The 21,080-nt window shown below is 38.2% G+C and overlaps 1 protein-coding gene across 3 annotated transcripts in view; it reads left to right on the forward strand.

Annotated features, from left to right (window-relative positions):
- The window catches only part of ALS2 (alsin Rho guanine nucleotide exchange factor ALS2), an 80,227-nt gene that overhangs the window by 51,703 nt on the left and 7,444 nt on the right, over positions 1-21,080 (forward strand). For all 3 annotated transcript variants that reach the window (XM_036753947.1, XM_036753948.1, XM_036753949.1), the window contains exons 16-30: positions 4,309-4,379; positions 5,249-5,315; positions 5,662-5,864; positions 5,958-6,023; positions 11,578-11,676; positions 12,261-12,425; positions 13,591-13,702; positions 14,110-14,187; positions 14,453-14,586; positions 15,406-15,573; positions 15,893-16,013; positions 16,889-17,046; positions 18,492-18,614; positions 19,503-19,679; positions 20,123-20,168. In XM_036753947.1, coding sequence (XP_036609842.1) covers positions 4,309-4,379; positions 5,249-5,315; positions 5,662-5,864; positions 5,958-6,023; positions 11,578-11,676; positions 12,261-12,425; positions 13,591-13,702; positions 14,110-14,187; positions 14,453-14,586; positions 15,406-15,573; positions 15,893-16,013; positions 16,889-17,046; positions 18,492-18,614; positions 19,503-19,679; positions 20,123-20,168 — 1,788 coding nt within the window. The remainder of the gene's footprint in view (positions 1-4,308; positions 4,380-5,248; positions 5,316-5,661; positions 5,865-5,957; positions 6,024-11,577; positions 11,677-12,260; positions 12,426-13,590; positions 13,703-14,109; positions 14,188-14,452; positions 14,587-15,405; positions 15,574-15,892; positions 16,014-16,888; positions 17,047-18,491; positions 18,615-19,502; positions 19,680-20,122; positions 20,169-21,080) is intronic.

Consider the following 21,080-nt stretch of genomic DNA (forward strand, 5'->3'; position numbering starts at 1 on the left):
ATTTCATACCTCTTGCTTTTTAAAAAATTATGTAATAAATTCAGTGTGTTACTTTTAAAACTGTCCTGCTTCCTTCTTTTCTGTGCATTTTAAAAATGTTTTGATGGCCCTCTTTTGGGGGAATATAACTATAGCCTTACTTCATCTCCCAACTAAAAATGGTAGTAGTTGTGGGGAAACCCTTCTAACAAGTAAGCATAGTCAAACAAGACAAATCCACACAGGGCATGTACAAAAATTTGTCTTTTTTGGCACCCAACAGAAAGTGGGTAACATATTTTATGATCAGTCCTCTGGAGAAGTAGTAGGTTTTTGCTTTGATTAGAGTTCTTACGTCTTTCAAGGTTGTTTTTCTTGACAGTGTTGTCCTAGAATAAATTGTTCTCCTGGTTCTGCTCCCTTCAGTTCATGCTTTTTGCATCTCTTCATACTTGTAGGATTTTCTGAAATGTCCTTCATTTCCTACAGTGCAGGAATACTCCATTACATGCGTGTATCATTTGTTCAGCCATTCTCCATTTGATGGGGACCCCCTTAGCTTCTAGTTGTTTGCTTTTCTTTTTTCCTTTTAATTGCCTCTTCAAGATGAGGAAGTTTATTTTGCTTGCAACTCTTCCCTCCCAGGTATTATTCTGTCTCTTAACTTCTTCCGCCTCTCCCTGCCTGTTTCCTTGTTGAGTTTTGTGTATTTCTGCACCAAACTGTGCATATGTGTTTGTGTGTATGTGTTTGATTAGAGATTTGTCTGATGCTTGCCCCTGCCACTCTTTCCTTCCTCTTTATTTACTCTTACACACTCCCAATTTTGAGAAATAGCAAGTTCCACCCCCCTTCTTCCTCCTTTCTACGTTAATGTATTCCTTTTACACCTTCTCTTTCCCCCACTGCCTTCAGAACTGATCCAGTCTACTCCCAGGTCCTCCTTTTTTGCCTGTTTTAAGTCAATGACCTTCAAAGTAACAATAAGATTTTTAAAAGAGATACATTTCTTCTGTTAGAATGTTAACATTGCCATCATCATATAGCCTCTTCCAGCTGCTCATATTTACCTTTCTAGGTTTTTCTTGACTCTCTTGTTCACATTCATAGTCTGCACTCAGTCCTAGGCTTTTCATCAGGAAAGCATAAAAGTCCTCTTCTGTTAAAGTGTTATGTTCTGCTTTTCAGGGTAAGTTTTTCTTGGTTGTAAGCTTATCTCTTTTGCTGTTTGATATATTGTATTCTAAGATCTCTTGTTTATAATGGAAACTGCTAGGTTTTGTTTGATCTTGACTATGATTCCTTGGCACTTGAACTCCTTTTTTGGAACTGTCTTCTTGATCTGTTTTCCAGGTTATTTGTTCTTGATAACAGATACCTTACATTTTCTCCTACTTTCTCAACCTTTTGATTTTATTCTAAAACTTCTGGCTATCTCATGATAATTGATTTTTCTTTGGTCCATTCTAAGATTCAAGGATCCTATCACTTGGGCAAAGTTTACTAGTATCTGTTATAAATTATTTATTCTTCCATTTCTTTTCTTTATAGCTTTTGTTTTATATGTTAGCTCTTGTTTCACTTCTAATCATGCCCATGTGGGAAATCCATTTTCCTTTGTATCTCTGCTTGGAGTTGTTATGGAGTAATTTTCTCCTTGATAGTTGGACTTTAAGGTATCTGTGGCTCTGCAACAATTCTTTATAATGGTCAGTGCCTTCTTCAGTTTATTGATGTCTCCAGCTTATTTCCTGAATTTAGTCTTTGTGCCAGAGCCAGATTCAGCTTCCTGCAGTGCTTTTGAGTGGGGCAGTTAGCACTGCTAAACCCTCCTAGGGTTAAACATCCTTGGATGTTTAAGGGTCAGGGTGCCATCCCAGCACAGAATGCTAGGGAACTCAGAACACCATCGCTTGAGGAGGTCCCTGTCAGAGTGCAGCTGAAACCATGCTGGTCACTGCCACTTCTGGTAGCTCCCAGTGTCCCCCACTGTGGTGGAAATCTGCTTCTGCAGCTTCTGGATACAGAACCTTACAGGCTGCATGTCTGTGTCCCATCTCTGGTTACACTGGGAGAGCAACCCCTTTACCTTTTTTCAGGGGTGGAAGAAGTCACTTGCTATAGCTTTTTCATCGAATTTCTTGATCATCATTCCATGTGGTATGGTTTTTAGGTTTTTGCTAGAGTAGGTATGTCAGAGCTGGATTGTCTTCCCTATTTCAGGTGGCCATCTTGGCCAGAAGTTAATCTCCCCCATTCTTAAAAAAAAAACAAACCTTCATTTTGATTCTACCAGACTTTCAACCTGTATGTTGCTTCCCTTTCAAGCCAAAAGAAAAGCTTGTCTATACTTTACTGTTTTCAAACTAGCTTTGGTTCTCTTTTGTCAGTGAAATTACCTTCCCTCTTGCACTAAGACAATAAATCTGTCACTTTCCTGGGATAGAGTTATAAAAGATCTAAATTTTGTTTCCCTGTAACTTTCACAGTTCTGGTCTCATTTTTTCCTTAAAACGAAGTCAATAGAGGTTTACAAAACTCACTAAAACATTTCAGCATTTATAAAAACATTGAAGTCATACGTTGGAAATTCACAGGAGAGAAATTACATTTCAGTCACAAATTTAATCTCTAATTAGTTTATGGTGCCATAAATTTTAGCACACTGGGAACAAAGATTCCCTTTTATCCATATCTCTTGTCTGCCTTCTGCCTTGCCCAGAGTTAATAGACAGAGAAAGATTTTGTTTCAGAAGAAACAAGTTTTCACTCTTTCTCCTTCAGCTGACCAGGCCCCAAGAAAAAAACCAAACTAGTTTGACTTACAAAAACAAATGTGACAAGATAGATACAAGCACACTGATACTTAAAAATTGGTGTCCACAAGTAGAAGTTCCTTTTCAGGCCAAATTTGGGAGTCTTCTTATGTATCTTAAATTAATTTTTCTTTATGTTGTGTTACCCCCTTTTCCAACTGGGAAGAATCTGAGCTTCCCCAACTCCTTCTTGAATGAGAAGTGTCACTCAGTTCTTACTCTCCAGTTATAGCAGGAGGCCCAGGATTTAACCTCCCCTCCTGCTAACAGGAGTGAGAGGCCTTGAATTTACCCCCTTTTTTTAACTTTGAAGAATCCCCTGCTTCCAGGCTTCCCTAACCACTTCTTAAAGGGGCATCAACTATGCTCTGGGCGAGGGGTTCCCTGACTATATAATTGTCACTTATTGTCAAACAGTTGTACTAAACACAAACAGAACAGTAAGACAGACAAGCGAAATTGCAACTTCCCCAGAGTGTGGGGGCCTTACCTTGGCTCAGAAGATTTGGAACTGAGGGGTGGGTAAGGTCTCTGGTGTAGTCCTCTGTATAGAAACTCACACCACTGCTCCACCCTGTGAAAATTTAGCCATAGCACTGTGAAGGGGGTTCTCCTAAGACAGTGCTCCAAGATCAGCCTCCTCCCCCAATCCCTTCATGGTTGCCAGGTGTCACAATTGAATTAAGGTAAATTGAGGCACAAAGTTCTGTGCATGTTCAGTTTATTGGTAAGGCTAGCAGTAACCCTAAAAGAGGTAATAAAATTAAAAAGTTCCTCAATAAGCCAAAAAGACCCCAAATGAGGGCAGACAGATCATTTTTACAATAGTAGAATAATTCAAAAAAAAAAAACAGAAGGCAGCATCATAGATGGGGAAAATCATATGATTGGTTACAAAGTCAGAAGCGTCATAGATGTGGGGGACAATATGATATGCAAGACTAGCAACCCTCCCTCCTTCCATCTTGTTGCTCATTGATTGTGTCCTCCTGCAAGATTAGTTGGTGGTACGTGAATAACAAACCAGAATTCCTTAAAGGACAACTAGTGGAATAGAGATAACAGATTTCTTTTAATTAGAGTGATTTATAGGGAAACTGAACTTTTAAAGTTAATTCAGAGAGGAAGGCTAAACTTCTAAACCTGTGAACTTCTGAACTCAAAGACAAAGTGACGTGACTGAAGCAGTTACACACAATGTCAGTGGTTGGTACAGAATAGAATCAGTTACAAAATGGAATGAATTTTTCCTCAGATGCTACCTGTGGCCTATATCCTATTGCTCTCCTGCCTCCTCTGTTATCTTGTATCTACATTGTACATATTTCGTGTTCACTTTTCTCTGTTCGTTATTTCCCCCAAAGCAGTGTAAAGTTCCCGAAACAGGGACATTTTGTTCCCTTGTAGTAGCTGGCCATGCCTGTCAATATTGTCTGGCCTAGCATGGTGCTCTATAAGTAAATGCTTGTTGAATGACTCAGTCAACTCTGTGTGATTTTGTCTTCTTTTGTAGTTCTCTACACACCATATTTTCCCCTTGTCTACTCTGTGGGTGGAACCTATTTCAGAAGAAGTTGGTAGTGTGTAAGTAGTTTTTCTCCCCCATTTATTCTCTGTTGTTCAGTCACATCTGAGTCTTTGTGACCCCAGTATGAGGTTTTCTTGGCAAAGATACTGGAGTGGTTTGCCATTTCCTTCCCCAGTGGATTAAGGTAAACAGAAGTTAAGTGACTTGCCCAGGGTCACACAGTTAGTAAGCATATGAGTACGGATTACAACTCAGGTCTTCCTGACTCTAGTCCCAACATTCTATCCACTGAGCCACCTGGCTGCCTCCTTTATTTTCTGTAGCTAGTTCTATTCTCTCTACCTAGTTCTAAAACTTAACTTCCTAGGATTTAATACAATAGATTACATTTTAAAATTTGTACCAGGGAGATAAAGTAATAGATATAAGAGCCAAGATATTACTATAAAGGCATAAAGCTGGGGTGGGGAACCTGTGGCCTCAGGGCCACATGTGGCCTTCTAGGTCCTTTGGTGCAGCCTTTTGACTGAGTCCAAGTTTTACAGAACAAATCTTTTGTTAAGGGGATTTGTTTTGTGACGTTTGGATTCAGTCTGGGGGCCATACTTGAGGACCTAGAGGGCCACATGTGGCCTTGAGGCCACAGGTTCCCCATCCCTGGAAAGGAATTCCCTTGGCATCCCTCTGTGGTACTGCATAGGAAGTAAGATGACATTTTCTACTTTCTGTGAAAAGATATAATAATAATGATGATAACTTCAAATTAAGTCTTTTAAGATGATCACATTGCCCTAAATTTTTTAAGGATAACAAATTTTGTCTGGTTTCTTCCTACCTTTTAATTGGTACAGAAAGTTGTCTTTCATATTTCAATAGTTACATGATGGTGACATATGACTATATTCAGTTTTGTTTCCTTTTTTAGGAACGGCTTAAAGATAACTACACCTGAAGAACAATTTATTCTTGTTTCATCAACACCCCAGGAAAAAGTAAGTTCTTTGCTGGCCACTCATTCACGTGTATATGTGCCTGTGGCCAACCCAGTCATTTGTCTTCTATTAAAAAAAGAAAACCAGAAACAATTTGATTTTATTTGACTCTAGTGATCAGGTTTACAGTGTCTCCTCTAAACCTTCTCTGAACTGAGCTTTCACACTTTTTACCTTTTTTGACAATTGACTTTTAAAGTGTGGTAATGAATGTCAAGTTATTCAGCACCGCACAGTTCAGATTTACAAAAAGGTTTAAGAGACTGAAGCAGTTCTCATACCAACAAAGTGGCACTTGTTGCCTCACTCTTATACATTTATACACTTTATACATTTTTCCATCTAGACTAAATGGCTACGGGCTATAAGCCAAGCTGTGGACCAGGCCCTCAGAGGTGTGTCTGACTTTCCCCCTTATACAAGTGGAAGCAGTGTTCAGAGACAAGAACCTCCTATTTCACGAAGTGCTAGATACACTTTCTACAAGGACCCCCGATTAAAGGATGCTGTTTATGACGGACGATGGCTTTCAGGGAAACCCCATGGCAGGTAACATGTTAGAAAATTGGGATGAAAGAAATAGGAGGTGATCTGTGTACAGAGTGTGAAAATGAAATAATCTGTGTATATACTTCATTCCAGAGGGACTTTGAAGTGGACTGATGGGAAGATGTATAATGGCATGTTCAGAAATGGCCTAGAAGATGGGTAAGAAAGCATTATATCTCATCTGTTGGAATGAGGGCAAGGGAACAATTTGTACTCTTTTATGTTCAAGGAAGGAAGGAAATCTTTTAGTACTTGTTGGTAGTAGAAATGCTCCAGGCTTGTGAATCCTACAATGTTATAACTTGAAAGGCACCTTTGAGGTTATTAGTCCAGTCTTCATGAAAAGTTAAGTGACTTGTGCAGGATCACATAGGTATTGACAGCCCCAGCTAACATCCAGTTTTCTCAAGTCCTAATCAAGTAGAATCCTAACTCTGCTATTTACACTATCCCACCCTATGGCATGACCAAAAAGAGTGAACACAGTGACATGTGCCCTGATTTGACTAATTTCAACAAATTGTCATGAAGTACCTACTCTTTTCAAGGTGCTGCTTGATAAATACCTTCTGAGGTTCTGCAACCTACAGAGAGGGCCTGGGTTTGAATCTTGGGTCACCAGGACATCAAAAACCACAGCATACTTGTATTGAATTTCCAGCAACAAAAGGAAGCCCCAAGATAGAGACCTGTGAAAGAACAGCTGTTTATGTAACCTAAGGAATTCCACAAGTCTGAAGACAGTTTAGAAATAAGGAAATTAACCTGGATGGGTTCAAGCAGCTGCCTAGCTGGTCAGGTGCAGTTGGAAGTCAAGATAGCTGTTGTCATCATTGTAACTGAAGCCTAGAGGAGCCTTCGGTCACCTTGTCTTTCTGTATAAAGCCTTCTGACTTCCAGGCCCCTTTGTCATTGTTCACTCATTTTCAGTCATGTCTGACTCTTCTTGGCAAAGATACTGGAATGACTTGCCATTTCCTTCTCCAGCTCATTTTATGCATGAGGAAACCGAGGCAAATAGGATTAAGTGACTTGTCTAGGTCACACAGCTAGTAAGTATCAGAGGCCAGATTTGAATTCAGCTTTTCCTTACTCCAGGCCTGGTGCTGTATGCACTGCACCACCTAAATGCCCAAGAATAGAAATGGCTCTAACAGGTTTCTGGTTCCTCAGAAGTGGCATGTAAGATGAACATTGACATGTACAAAGAAGTACAAATAAGAGAGAGGGTTTTTTATAAGTTGGAAAATTTTCCATTGTTGTGATACTGCAGAGCGCAGTAAACCCATATTCTTGGTATGCAGTTAGGCTTTAGGCCCAGGTGGTGATTTTGTAGACCAGCCTCCAGTTGTGCCCATGCAGGATGTCTATTTTTTTGTTGTTTTTTTTTTATTTTAGTATTTTATTTTTCCCCAATTATATGTAAAAACAATTTTAAACATTCAATTTTTTTAGGTCAAATAAAGCCTTTTATTTCTTTTTTTATTTATTAATTTTTTATTAAGATTTTTTATTTTTAGTTTACAACACTCAGTTCTGCATGAACCTGAGTTCCAGATTTTCTTCCCCTCCTCCCCCTACTCCCTCCCCAAGATGGTATGGAATCCAATATATTTTCTTTTTTTTCTTTCTTTCTTTTTTTTTATTTTTAGTTTACAACACTCAGTTCTACATAATTTTGAGTTCCAGATTTTATTCCCCCTCCTCAGCCCCTCCCTCCCCAAGACAGCATGGAATCCCGTATATCTTCCACGTATAACTTCGCATTGAATTAATTTACACACTAGTCAAGTTGTGGAGAAGAATTATGACCAATGGAATGAATCACGAGAAAGAAGAAACAGAACCAAGAAAAAAAAAACCCAAAAACAAAAGAGAGAAAAAAAAGGGGGAAAAAAAGGCAAACATAAAGTGTGCCTCAATCTGCCTTCATACTTCATAGTTCTTTCTCTGGATGTAGATAGTATTCTCCATCATGAGTCCTTTGGAGTTGTCTTTGGACCTTGTGTTGCTGAGAAGAGTAAAGTCTGTCAGGGTTAGTCCTCACAGAATCCATATATCTGTGGTTGTTTATAATGTTCTCCTGGCTCTGCTCCACTCACTCAGCATTATGTTGTATAGGCTTTTCCAGGTTGTTATGAAGTCCGTATCATCCCCATTTCTTATAGCACAATAATATTCCATTACCTTCGTATACTACAGCTTGTTCAGCCATTCCCCAGTTGATGGGCATCCCTTTGGTTTCCAATTCTTAGCTACCACAAAAAGAGCCGCTATAAATATTTTTGTACATGTGGGTCCTTTTCCCACTTGTGTGATCTCTTTGGGATACAACCCTAGAAGTGGTATTGCTGGGTCAAAGGGTATGCACATTTTTATAGCCCTTTGGGCATAGTTTCAAATTGCTCTCCAGAATGGCTGGATCAGTTCACAACTCCACCAGCAATGTAACAATGTTCCAATTTTCCCATATCCTCTCCAGCATTTATCATTTTCCTGTTTTGTCATTTTAGCCAATCTCACAGGACAGATGTGGTACCTAAGAGTTGTTTTGATTTGCATTTCTCTAATCAGTAGTGATTTTGAGCATTTTTTCATATGCCTATAGATATCTTTAATTTCTTCCTCTGAAAACTGCCTGTTCATATCCTCTGACAATTTCTCAATTGGGGAATGACTTGTATTCCTATATATTTGGCTCAGTTCCCTGTATATTTTAGAAATGAGGCCTTTATCAGAGACACTAGTTGTTAAGATTTCCTCCCAATTTTCTGCTTCCCTCCTAATCTTTGCTGCATTGCCTTTTTTTTATACAAAAACTTTTCAATTTAACATAATCAAAATTATCCATTTTGCATTTTGTAATGCTCTCTATGTCTTGTTGTGTCATGAATTCTTTTCTTTTCCATAAATCTGATAGGTAAACTATTCCTTGCTCTCCCAAATTGCTTGTTGTATCAGCCTTTATTCCTAAATCATGAACCCATTTTGACTTTATTTTGGTATATGATGTAAGATATTGGTCTATGCTCAATTTCTGCCCCACCATTTTCCAATTTTCCCAGCAGTTTTTGTGAAATAGTGAATTCTCATTTTTAAAACTGAGTTCAAATTCTCTCCCTCCCTGCCCTCCTCATTGAGAAGGCAAGTAATTTCATATAGGTTATATATGTGTAGCCGTGTGAAACATCAAGGTATCTCTTGAGGTATGTCCAACATCTCTCTACCATCCCAGCAGCTTCCCAGGTTATTCTGGGGTCTAGAAGGATAACCTAATGAGAGGGAAATTAATGGGATGCTCTTCTCCCCATAGGTCAGCATTTCCCTGACCTAGCTCCAGGCCTTGTGGGAATTCCCAGAACAAAATTCAGCAAAGACAGAAAACCAGATTCTTGGGGGTCAGGGTTCTTCAAGAGTGCTTCTTCAAAGATTCCTTCCTTATTCTCCCATAGATGCAACATTTCCTGTGGAAATAGGAACTCCACATCTCCATCGCTGTCCCACATCAGCACCTTTTTCAGCCTGAGTGTAATCTCAAATAGCCCTTGTGATCTGAAGATGCTTAAACAGCTACCTCCTATCCCTTTCATCCTCTCCTGTTTAGCACCCAGCTCCAACTCCTCTGGTTCGGGTCCTGCAGTGGGCATAGCAACTGTCTGCACTCAGCCTTTGCCTGGGGAAAATGCTCATTCAATACCTCCTCTTAGAGTTTGGTGGTTGGAGGAGAGAACTCTAGTTCTGACATAGTCTCAAGCCATCTGGGCATGTAAAATGCTTCTGTAACCAAGCAGACAGACCTTGTCACTATAAAGCCGTTTGCTATCTTTTCCCTTTAGTTCATAGAGAAACCCCTTTCTTTCTCCTATCCCACCTTTGTGAACTAAACAACAGCCTGGCTGCAGCCAGGGGACCTCACAGTCTTGCTAACTATGTATCATGTGTGACTTGTGCAGGATCTGAGTTTTGAACTGTGAAACAACAAGAAAGCAAGAACCACAACCTGCTGATAAAAATAACTTTTATTAAACGAGAATAAGCCATCACAAGATAATCATCACTAGATGTCTGTCATTATCCGCAAATAAAGAATTTTTGCTTTTTGTATTCAAACTCTAAACTTGCATCATATATTCAAAGGCAAATTTCAGTTGTTGTCATAGTATTTTGAGGCTGTTAATCATACGTGTGGTATAAATCTTTATTTTCTTTATGGAGGCATCAGCTTATCTGAAAAGGTTTATTTTAGCAATGTGCCTATATTTGCTTACAGCATAGCAGTGAATCTTTAATTTTAGTGTTCCCTCCATTGGTACAGACTACAATCTATTCATGCATTCTTATGCTTATATATTTAAATAATAACTTGACATAAAGTGGTGGAAGCTGGGTAAATATTACATGTTTAAATCTATATAACTGTTCAGATGAAGTCATTTCAAACCTGTCAGATATCTGTTTACGTAACTTATGCAAAATAAGTACCTCATCGTGCCCTAGTGGATGGAGTGCTGAACCAAAAGTCAAGAAAGCCTAAAGTCAGAAACTCCCTCTGGCACTATCAACGTGATCATGGGCGACCATAGTCGCCTTATCTTAAAAATGAGGGGGTTGGATTAGGTTGCCTTTATGGTCCCTTCCAGCTCTAAATCTGTGATTCTAAGATTTCCCCACTACTGACAGTGAAAACGGATTTGCATCTGATAATTCTGCTTTTGGACTTGGGCTGAGAACACCTAAAACCCCAGCGCACTATAGAGTTTCTTTAGAAGATTGAATCTCTGACCCTGTGTCACTGACTCTTATGAGTGGGCCTTGCTGATCTTCCTTACTTTTCACTCTGAGAGCTAAACAGGTAATAAGAGCAGTCCCTAGGGTCTGGAGATTCCCCAGTCAAGCATCAAGTATTTATGAAGTATCTACTCTCTGCCAGGTTCTATACTAGTTACTGAGGCTTGAAGCATGAAGAACTTAACAATTCCTGCTCCTCAGGGGTTTACGCTCTAATGGGGGAAATAAGAAGTACATATAAAATATATATACACCATAAATATAAAGATAGTAAATACCAAGTGTTTTGAGAGGATCAGGGAAGCCTCCCTATAGAGCATAGCACATCAGTTATGTATTGAAGGAAGAGAGAGACTCTTACAAGGTGGAAGAAGGAAGGGAATGCATTCCAGGCATGAGGGCATAGCCCGTGCTATGGCACCCAGATGGGAGCTAGAATTCTGTGTGTGAAGAACAGAGAAAAGATCAGTTTGGCTGGATTGTAGAAGGTGGGAGGCAGGGGAGTGTTCAGTAAGGCTAGAGAGATAGGTTGGGGCCAGATTGTGAAAGGCTTTAAGAACTAAATAGAAGAGCCGTCTGAGTGGGGAATCACTTTGGTAGCAGTGTTTTGGACATGTTGAGTTTGGGATGCCTCCAGGACATACAGTTTGAAATATTCAGTAGGCAATTAGATATTTAGATCTGTTAGTCATATTCATGGAGCTAATAATTGAACCCATGGGTGCTAAAAGAGAGTGGAGAAAAAGAAGAGCAAGGGCTGAGGAGAGAGAGCCTTGGGAAATAGGGGGCATGGTCTGGACAATAAACCAGTAAAGGAGATGAGGAGAGCCTCAGCACCCTTCCTCCTCTTCTTCTTAGCTATTTTTGTCTGAAGTTCTCCATTTAAATAATAAAGTCATAGTGTACGTTTTATCTGCATTGGCAGGTATGGGGAATACAAAGTTCCAAATAAAGCACTGAACAAGGATGACCATTATGTGGGATATTGGAAAGAAGGAAAAATGTGTGGTCAAGGAGTCTACAGGTAAACATGTCCCTCAAATTTTGATGGAGTAGTGTTAGAAAACTTTTTATAATAGTAACATGCTAAACATTAACTAATATGCATTCCCATAGTGAAATTTTGCCACTGTAAATTTTACCTTTCATTCTAGTGTCATTAACTGTTTATATATAAAGGTCACAAGATTTGGAAAAAGGTTTATCTGTTTTTATTAAATCTCATAAACGTTACTTTCCTAGTTTCATGAATATTATTTTTGCCTATAAAATTCTTGTATTTATCTCAGTTGTCTCCTTTGTTATAGTTCTGCTATTACCTGCAAACCACAGAAGCTAAGGAGAGAACTCTGAGTCATTTCATAGTAATACAAAATGACAAATTCCTGGGCCACCTCAAATACCGGGTCTCAATACATTAATTTTGGTTATTTAAAATATGAATGAACATAGTCATTTGTATATGAAAAACAATTATAACTAACAGTGAAACTTGAATATGGATTAAAATTTCTTAGTTTTAAAAGAATAAAGGACAATCAGGATCAATATTTGAAAGCTTCAGCTTAATGTGTATGCTGCTCTTTGCCCTTTTTCTCCTAATTACAGCTATGCCAATGGAGAGGTATATGAAGGCTGCTTTCAAGATAACATGCGTCATGGTCATGGCCTTCTACGAAGTGGTAAACTGACTTCCTCCTCTCCCAGTATGTTCATTGGCCAATGGGTAATGGATAAAAAGTCTGGATATGGTGTATTTGATGATATCACAAGGTATAGTGTTCCTTCTCTTGATAATCTTCATCTTTTAGACTGAGCAAATAAGATTTACTCACATCTTAAAAAGCGAAGATACTCCAGGAAGAGCTGAATGGCTGAATTTGAGAGAATAAAGAAGAGGTTTCAATAGCAGGAAAACTGAGCGGCTTTTTGCATCACTTTTTAAACTTTACCCAAAACCTACTGTCCTCTCCAATAAGAAGCTTTATATTTTCTCATAGATAAAGGCTTGTGAAACAAGAGGACTCTACCACCACAGTGAGGTAGAGCTTACAAGGCATTCATTCTAAAGAAAGATCAGAGAAAGAAGAGAAGTTACTATGAAAACTAAATACTGCCTCTAATTTGCTTTGGGGGAGAAAAAGTAAAGAGCAAGTACTAGGAACCATCATCAATCTCATAATTAAATTTTAGGATGAGTAATTTCTTACAAATGTAAAGTATGACAACTCATACATAGGGCTTATGGTTTACAAAGTGCATTAAAAACTATCCGAAAGTAATGTTTTTTATATTACCTTGTCCCATTTGCCGGGAGAAAAACTCATAAGAAAGTTTAGTTATATTTAATAGCAAAAATTTAGGGAGAAATTTAACCACCTGTAGATTTAACTATTTTATTTCTTTAAAATTTTATTTGTTGTTACCACATCCTTACTTATTTGAAATAGTGCTGTGAAAGTAACATCATTTCCGCTATGTTAAGTATTGATAGGATTATTTCCATTTTATCAAGAGAGAAATTGATATATGTTTTTGGAATATCCCTCTTTTTTCATTGTGTGCCCTTAGAGGGGGCAAAAGAGAGTGTATTCTTATGGAATTGAATGATTATTTCTTAGAGATGTGTACTTGAAGTTGGTTGTAAATTTAAATTTTATGAACTATATTACATTTTCCCACCAAGAGGTGCTATAATTTCAGAGATATATTAGGGGAGAGGGAGGGATTGACCAAGCAAAATTTGTTTCCAAAATGTATTTTTGTGTTCTAAATGAAACCTCTCTGATGTCATATAGGGAAAAATCCACTGGGGAAAGAAGGATGAGGGCAAGCACCATCTAAAGTTTTACATACCTCATATGTACTTGTTTAGTCCACTATTTTGATAAATTTATCTTTAATCTCCATTGTTTTTCTTTTTTTTTTTCTTTTTCAGGGGAGAAAAATATATGGGAATGTGGCATGATGATATGTGTCAGGGGAATGGTGTGGTAGTTACCCAGTTTGGATTGTACTATGAAGGAACATTTAGCCTTAATAAAATGATGGTGAGTGGAAAATATATATATATATACACATATATATATATGTGTGTGTGTGTGTGTGTGTGTGTGTGTGTGTGTGTGTGTGTGTGTGTGTGTGTGTATGTGTATATATATATGTATGTATGTATGTATGTGTATAAACATACACATATTTATACATGCATATATGCATGTGTGTACACATATATGTGTGTATACATGCATACACATTAATATATAATTACTATTGATTTTTTATTAATAATATTTATTTTTGTCATTTTCCTATTCTGTTATTGATCTGAACTGCCTTCTTAGATTTCTATATTTTCCTTTTGTATTAAATTCATCGTTAAGGCTTTAGACAGGGTTTTCCACATATTCTCCATTTTAATATGATGTTCTCACCATATTCTTATTTCTTTAAATAGGGAACTGGCATTTTACTTTCTGAAGATGACACTGTCTACGAGGGAGAATTTTCAGATGAATGGACACTTAATGGAAAGGTTGCAAAATTCATATTATTTTTACGTGTGTAACATACCTTCCCCTAATGCTTCCTTTATACTTATAAAAGCATATCTTTTCTCTTATGCTGTTAGAAACTCTTAGAAAAAAATAACATTCCTATTTATGAGTATAAGATAGGAAACAGTAGAGGAAATGAGGATGAAGGCCAAGTTATGTTCATAATTTACTGCCTGATTGCTTTTTTATCTTTGTTGGAAATGTTCCCACTAATCACAAGTTTCTCTCCCTAAATTTACTCAGGGAACACTGACTATGCCAAATGGGGATTACATCGAAGGTCTTTTCAATGGGGAATGGGGATCTGGAATAAAAATTACTGGAACATACTTCAAACCCAGTTTGTATGAGAGTGAGAAGGACCGACCCAAAATTCTGTGAGTACCTAGTAGTGATTCTGATCTCTTGCTAAGTTCTCTAGATTTATCATGATTTTGCCAGCATCATGTTTGTCATTCTCGATTGTATTCTGTTGTATTAGCCATTTTTTTATACCATGTTTGTTCAATGTACTTGTATACTACAGGTTCATTTAGCTTTTCTCCACTTGGCAAATATTTAGGAAATTTCTATTTTTTTGTAATTATAAGTAATGCTGTTATAAGTAGCTATTTTAAAAATATATGTATTCCTATTAAGCGGTATTACTGAGTCAAAGAATTTGATTACTTTTGTGACTCTTGCATCTAGATTGTTCTCCAAAAATATTCAATTTGCATTTTGCAGCATTGTCTGAATATGCTTGTTTCTCTAAACTGCCCCCCATCAACATGCATTTTTGTCTTTTTTTTAAAACATATTTGGTGCTTAAGTAATTCCTCACAGTTTTTCAATTTATATTTATTACGTAGATGCATCTATTAATGTTACCCGATATATCCTCTTCTGCTTAGCCTCAGTGGTGAAAATTACAGATTCTTTGTTTTTGGAAGAAATCCAGCCTAGAAATCAGCCAAGAGAAGTAGAGGATAAGAAGGGCAATTCAGACTCAGTACTTCATGTGTGATGTCACATGCTTTGAAGTATATGTAACTTCACATTTTTTATCCTGTTCTAATCACATTGAGCATTGTCATTCCCATTCCTCCACAGAATCTTGCAGGTCCCATGCGGAGAAGGTTCTCAGGTTTCTTCTATGTCAGAGTCCTTTTTCTGCAAGGGTATAAATCACTAAAAGTTTGATATCATTTTATTAGGAGGAAGCTGGGAAACCTGGCAGTGCCCGCTGATGAGAAATGGAAGGCAGTATTCGAAGAATGCTGGCACCAGTTGGGCTGTGAGAGCCCAGGCCAGGGAGAAGTCTGGAAAGCCTGGGACAACATTGCTGTGGCTCTGACCACCAACCGTCGCCAGCACCGAGACAGGTGAAATCCTGCACCACTCCTCTGGAGACACTGAACCTACACGGAGAACTGAGTCCCAAAGTGTGACCTTTTATTCTGAGAAAATTCTAGAAACTAACTTGAACTTTATCACTTTTATAGGCTTACTTTCTGTTTCCTTCTGACTTCCCCTTTGTGGGAACAGAAACTGTACTGAATGAATATGCATTTGGTACTGAGACTTGTTCCGTGTGTCCCTTGCACACATCTGGGATATAATAATCAGAGAACATAGCTATGTATACATTTTTAAAAATCATGTTTGTTTCTTTATATAAATTTTATCCTTCGTTTGTTCCAGTCCAGAGATATTAAGTCGTTCACATACCCAGACACTGGAAAGTTTGGAATTCATTCCACAGCATGTTGGTGGTGCCTTCACTGTGGAGAAATACGATGAGATAAAGAAATATTTAATAAAGGTAAACCAGAAGTCAGTTCTGTTGGCTCTTATAACTAGTGACATGACCGTACTACCAGCACAACAGTGTGTCATCCAGATTTAGGTAAATGTTAGTCTAGTTCTGTGTTGGCCTTCTGCGTAGAGTGTATACTATATCCTTTCTTGATCCCTGTATCACTCTAGAACAGAAGTGACAAACTTAGAGGCCACTGGAACGAAATTAAAATATAACTGGGAAATGTTTGACAAAATAAATAAAAATACAATACAATATAGATAAGGTTAATTTTTGGTTTTCTCAGTCAATGTGTAGCCTACGGGGATCCATTTCTATTCGAGTTTGATACTACTGCTCTATAACACATTTCTTAAAGTAAGAAGTGATGCTGGCTAGGTGGGCAACTCAGAACTCAACTAGCTTTTTATTTTTTGTTGGCAGTAGCAAACACTTGTATAGTAGAGGGTCAGCTCACTTCTACTTCTGGGCCTTTCCTCTGTACTTATTCTCCCAGCCTTTAAGATGCTATTACTCCGGAGAAGAAAATAAGTGAGTGATGAGAAAGACGTAGATAACAAGGAATATGGAAATAAAGGATGAAAAAGTCTTAGATGCTGTGATAGGGCTTGAATGACATTTTTCTAAGGCAAGGCTTAACACTTTTGTAAAAGTGCTTAAACATCAGTAAATCTTAAATGGTGATATTCTTAAATAGGAAGCTTAAAAATGTCTTTAAGATTTTGTTTGATTTCTCTGGACTACAGTTTAAGAATTCTGATCTTTTAAACATCTCAGGGCTCATGAAAAAATTATTGGCCCTTTTTTTTCTTTTTTTTTTTCTTTTTTTTTGCTGTACCATTTGCTGACTCACTTAAGATAATTCTTTTTCCTTCCAGGCTTGTGACACTCCTCTGCACCCTTTGGGTCGGCTCATAGAAACCCTGGTTGCAGTGTATAGAATGACGTATGTGGGAGTGGGAGCCAATCGGCGATTATTGCAAGAAGCTGTGAAAGAGATTCAGTCCTACCTTAAGCGTATTTTCCAGCTGGTCAGGTCAGTGCATGTAGCCAATTGAAGTTCTTTAAGCACAATAGAAAATCATTTTTCACTTGAAACTGAACTTTTTGTGGCTGTCTTCACTGTTCCTAGAATTTTTAAAAAATGCTTTGTTAAGAATCACCAGTTTCTTCTAAGACCCCAGAAATTTTGCATAGTAGATTTGAGACACAGGACAAAGAAACTGATTTTTAGGTCTAATTATTTCTTATTAGTTGAATTTATTTTTATACCATCAGAAAGATGATCTTTACTCTGAAAGTGATATTGACTTTATCACAGCTGCAAGAGACCTTAAAGGTCATCCAGGCCAGTCTCCTTACTTTACAGATGAGGAAACTAAGTTTTAGAAAAGTTGAATAATGTGCCCAAGATCACATGTAGGAGAGCTGGAATTGCAGTGCAGGTGCTCTAATTCCTGGTCCAGTGAAGTTTCCGCTGTACCTTGCAGCCTTCCTTTATAGTGTTCCTAATGCCTGCTACGTACGTAAATGAATCATACCTTGCATGAAATGAGGATCACGTCCATGAAACGTTACTTCATAGAAGAGTCCAGTATAAAGATGATAGCCTGCAACATTGAAATCCTCTCCACTGACAACATCATGATAGACTTTTGCTATGCTTAAGCAGAACATGAATGGCTCCATTTAGGAAGACCCAAGTTCAAATTCTGCTTCTGACATATAAAACCTCACTGTGGGCAAGCTGTTTAACCTCTGTGGACCGTAGTTCTTCATCCATAAAATGAGGGGGTTGAGCTGGATGATCACTAAGTTTTATAGCTCTTAAAGCTTTATGGTTCTATAATTAAGATGTCTAACTTAAAGAAACTGAATTTCAGGAAGTTTATATTAGATTAGATTTGGTTATTAATTATGAGTAATTGTGGCTATCCATTACATAATGTTGTGTTGTTTGTTTATTTGCTGAGGACCTATGTGCTATTTTTTTTTGCAGGGGGAAGGCAGGGCAGTTGGGGTTAAGTGACTTGCCCAAGGTCACACAGCTAGTAAGTGTGTCAAGTGTCTGAGACCAGATTTGAACTCAGGTTCTCCTGACTCCAGGGCCGGTGCTCTACTCACTGCCTAACTGCCCTGTGCTATTTTTTTTAATGCAGAGATATATTCTCTGCCTAAAAGGCTTACAACGTAAACTGGCCATTGGATCTTAAATCACAGTTTTCTTGTTCTAGTACCTACTTGGACAAAAATAGAGCAAGTCTGGATAAAATGCATCAATCACTTATGAGCAGCAGTTTTCATTATAACCAGCTACGGTAGTTTCACCTAGGAAAAACCACTCCATGACAGGAGATCTCAGTGGACTAAGAATAACTTGAGATAAATTCTTTTCACTTGACCTTAGATGGAACAAGTAGAAAACACAAAATAATACTTTAATCTTTGAACTTGAAGTGTAATTGATTTCTCCTTCCTCAGGTTCCTATTTCCTGATCTTCCTGAAGAGGGCAGCACAATTCCACTGTCTGTTCCTCTGCCCCAGGAAAGGAAATCCTTTTGCACAGGGAAGTCTGATTCTAGGTCAGAATCTCCAGAACCAGGGTGAGTGGAGTAAAGATAAATTGTGGGAAAAGGATTGCTCTATGATGAGGGGCTTCTAACTGAATTCATTTGGTTACTGTGTTAGAAAAAATTCATCCTTTGGTAGTTGAGTGTCTGTTGTTGAACCTTTCTAAATTTAGCTAGGCTCATCATCCCTAATCCTTTATCATGGTGCAAAGCCATGTATTCGCACATTCCAGCAAGTCCTACAGCGCCAGAAAGAATTCCAATTTGTACCTGGCAGTAGGCAGTATCTAATTTCCAAGGACCCACCTGGCTAAGTATGGAGAGTCTGCTCACTCGATAATTCTTTGGACATGTAAATCCATTAAGCAGTAATAGTAGCCAGGGGCTGCTGTAGCCTGTGCCTGGACTTTGTGTTGAAGGAGTTGAATTGTGCCAGTCTTGGTGTCCTTGCTACAAAGTGAAACCATAAAGACAAAGTTGAACCTAACGGAAGAGTGTCTCACAAACTTCTTGGAGAGACAAAGAAAGGTGTTAGCAGAGATGGTTTCATGATGTATTCAGGGCCAACAAGATATATGATTTAATGAGACATTGTATCTCATTGTATCACACATTGTAGCACTTGTGATAAGTAACAACAACAGAGATGAAGCCTGAGTTATTTTTGCTGGCGTTTCTCTTAGTACTTGGAACACGCTTTCATATAGTCATTTATAGTTTGCAGTTCTTTTGAAAACTGTTCCTGGCCCTTTGACCACTTGCCCACTGAGGGATAATCACTTTTCTTAAGTAATTCTCCATTGCTTTGTCTTTACCAGAGTTTCCTTTCTTCATAATGGGCTTTTAGATCCCGAAAGAGAGTGTTACTCTCTCTTCAGCTGTAACTTTTTGATTTTCCTCCTGTCACCCCATTGTTTATAGCTATGTGGTCACAAGCTCTGGATTACTGTTGCCTGTGCTATTACCTCGACTCTACCCACCGCTCTTTATGCTGTATGCCTTGGAGAATGATCGAGAAGAAGATATTTATTGGGAGTGTGTTCTTCGACTAAACAAACAGCCAGATACTGCTCTCCTGAGCTTTCTCGGTGTGCAAAGGTGAGTATTTTTTTAAGGCTAAATCAAGTAGTTTCACTAAAAGACATACTGATCATTTCATAGTGTTGGTATTGAGTTATGTAACCTACTACATTTTCCTGTCTTTCTTTTTCATCATGTTGATGAACAAAATACTGATGTGTGACCTTTAGACTTTAAAAGTATGAATTAGATTAAGTTTAAGCTACAAGGTTGTTTCATAATAATCAATAAATTATAACCAAATCCCCCTCTGTAATGTTTGTGAACATACAATTGAAATATTATTCATGCATTCTACTACAACTACCCCAAAACATTTTTGCACTTGAATTATACCTCCAACTGAGAAAGTTACCTTAGGCAGAGTGGGAAGAAATCAGTGTACCTATGATAATAGCTTTAAATAGTGTCTGCTGTAAGTAATGGCTTACAATAATAGAACTTATGGGTTCTTTTTATAGGAAATTTTGGCCAGTGACTTTGTCAGTCTTTGGAGACAGTAAAAAGGTAAGTTGAATTGGGCTTGGTTTATAGAGCACATTCCAGTTGTGCTTTTACCTTAAAATCTGAATAGTATCAGAAATATAATAATGGGAAAAGCTAGGGTAACATGTTTTACTCCTCACTATTTCTCACGCCCTGTATCCAATCTATTGCCAAGAACTGTCCGTTTCACCTGTGCAGCACCTCTTGACTACTCCTTCTCTTCTCTGACACTGCCACCATTCTGATGCAGACCCTTATCACCTCACACCAGGATAATTCCATTAGCCTGCTGCCTGCCTAAAGTCTAACACTACTCTATTCCATCCTCCAGCCAGCCCCCAGAGTGATTTTCCTAAAGCTTAGGTCCAGTCATTGTCACCCCACCCCTCAAACTCCAATGGCTCCATGTTACCTCCAGAATTAAATACATTTGGCATTCAAAGCCATTCATAACCTATCCCCATCATACCTTAGTGCCCCACCATAAACTCTTAGATCCAGTGACACTGGCCCCCTCAGCTGCTCAAGTTTTCTCTGACTGACCCCAATGCTTGTAATGCTCTCCTCTTCATCTCTACTGGTTGGCTTCCCAGGCTTCTTTTAAACCCCAACTAAAGTCCCTCCTTCTACAGGAAGCTTTTCCTTTACCCCCTCTTAATTCCTAGTATTGTCTCTCTTTTAATTATTTCCTATTTTTCCTGTATACAGCTTGTTTGTACGTATTTGTTTGCTTGTTGTCTTCTCTTATTAGATTGTGAACTCCTGGAGGGCAAGGACTGTCTTTTTTCCTCATTTCGTGTCCCCAGCTCTCAGCACAGTGCCTGGCACATAGTAGGCACTTAATAGATGTTGATTAACTATTTTCTGAGTGACTTGGGGAGAAATCTTGCTTTCCCTTTAGATAGGAGTACCCTACCTAAAGTATATGTACAT

The sequence above is a fragment of the Trichosurus vulpecula genome, chromosome 4 (genome assembly GCF_011100635.1).
Source record: "Trichosurus vulpecula isolate mTriVul1 chromosome 4, mTriVul1.pri, whole genome shotgun sequence".
NCBI classification, from domain to species: domain Eukaryota; kingdom Metazoa; phylum Chordata; class Mammalia; order Diprotodontia; family Phalangeridae; genus Trichosurus; species Trichosurus vulpecula.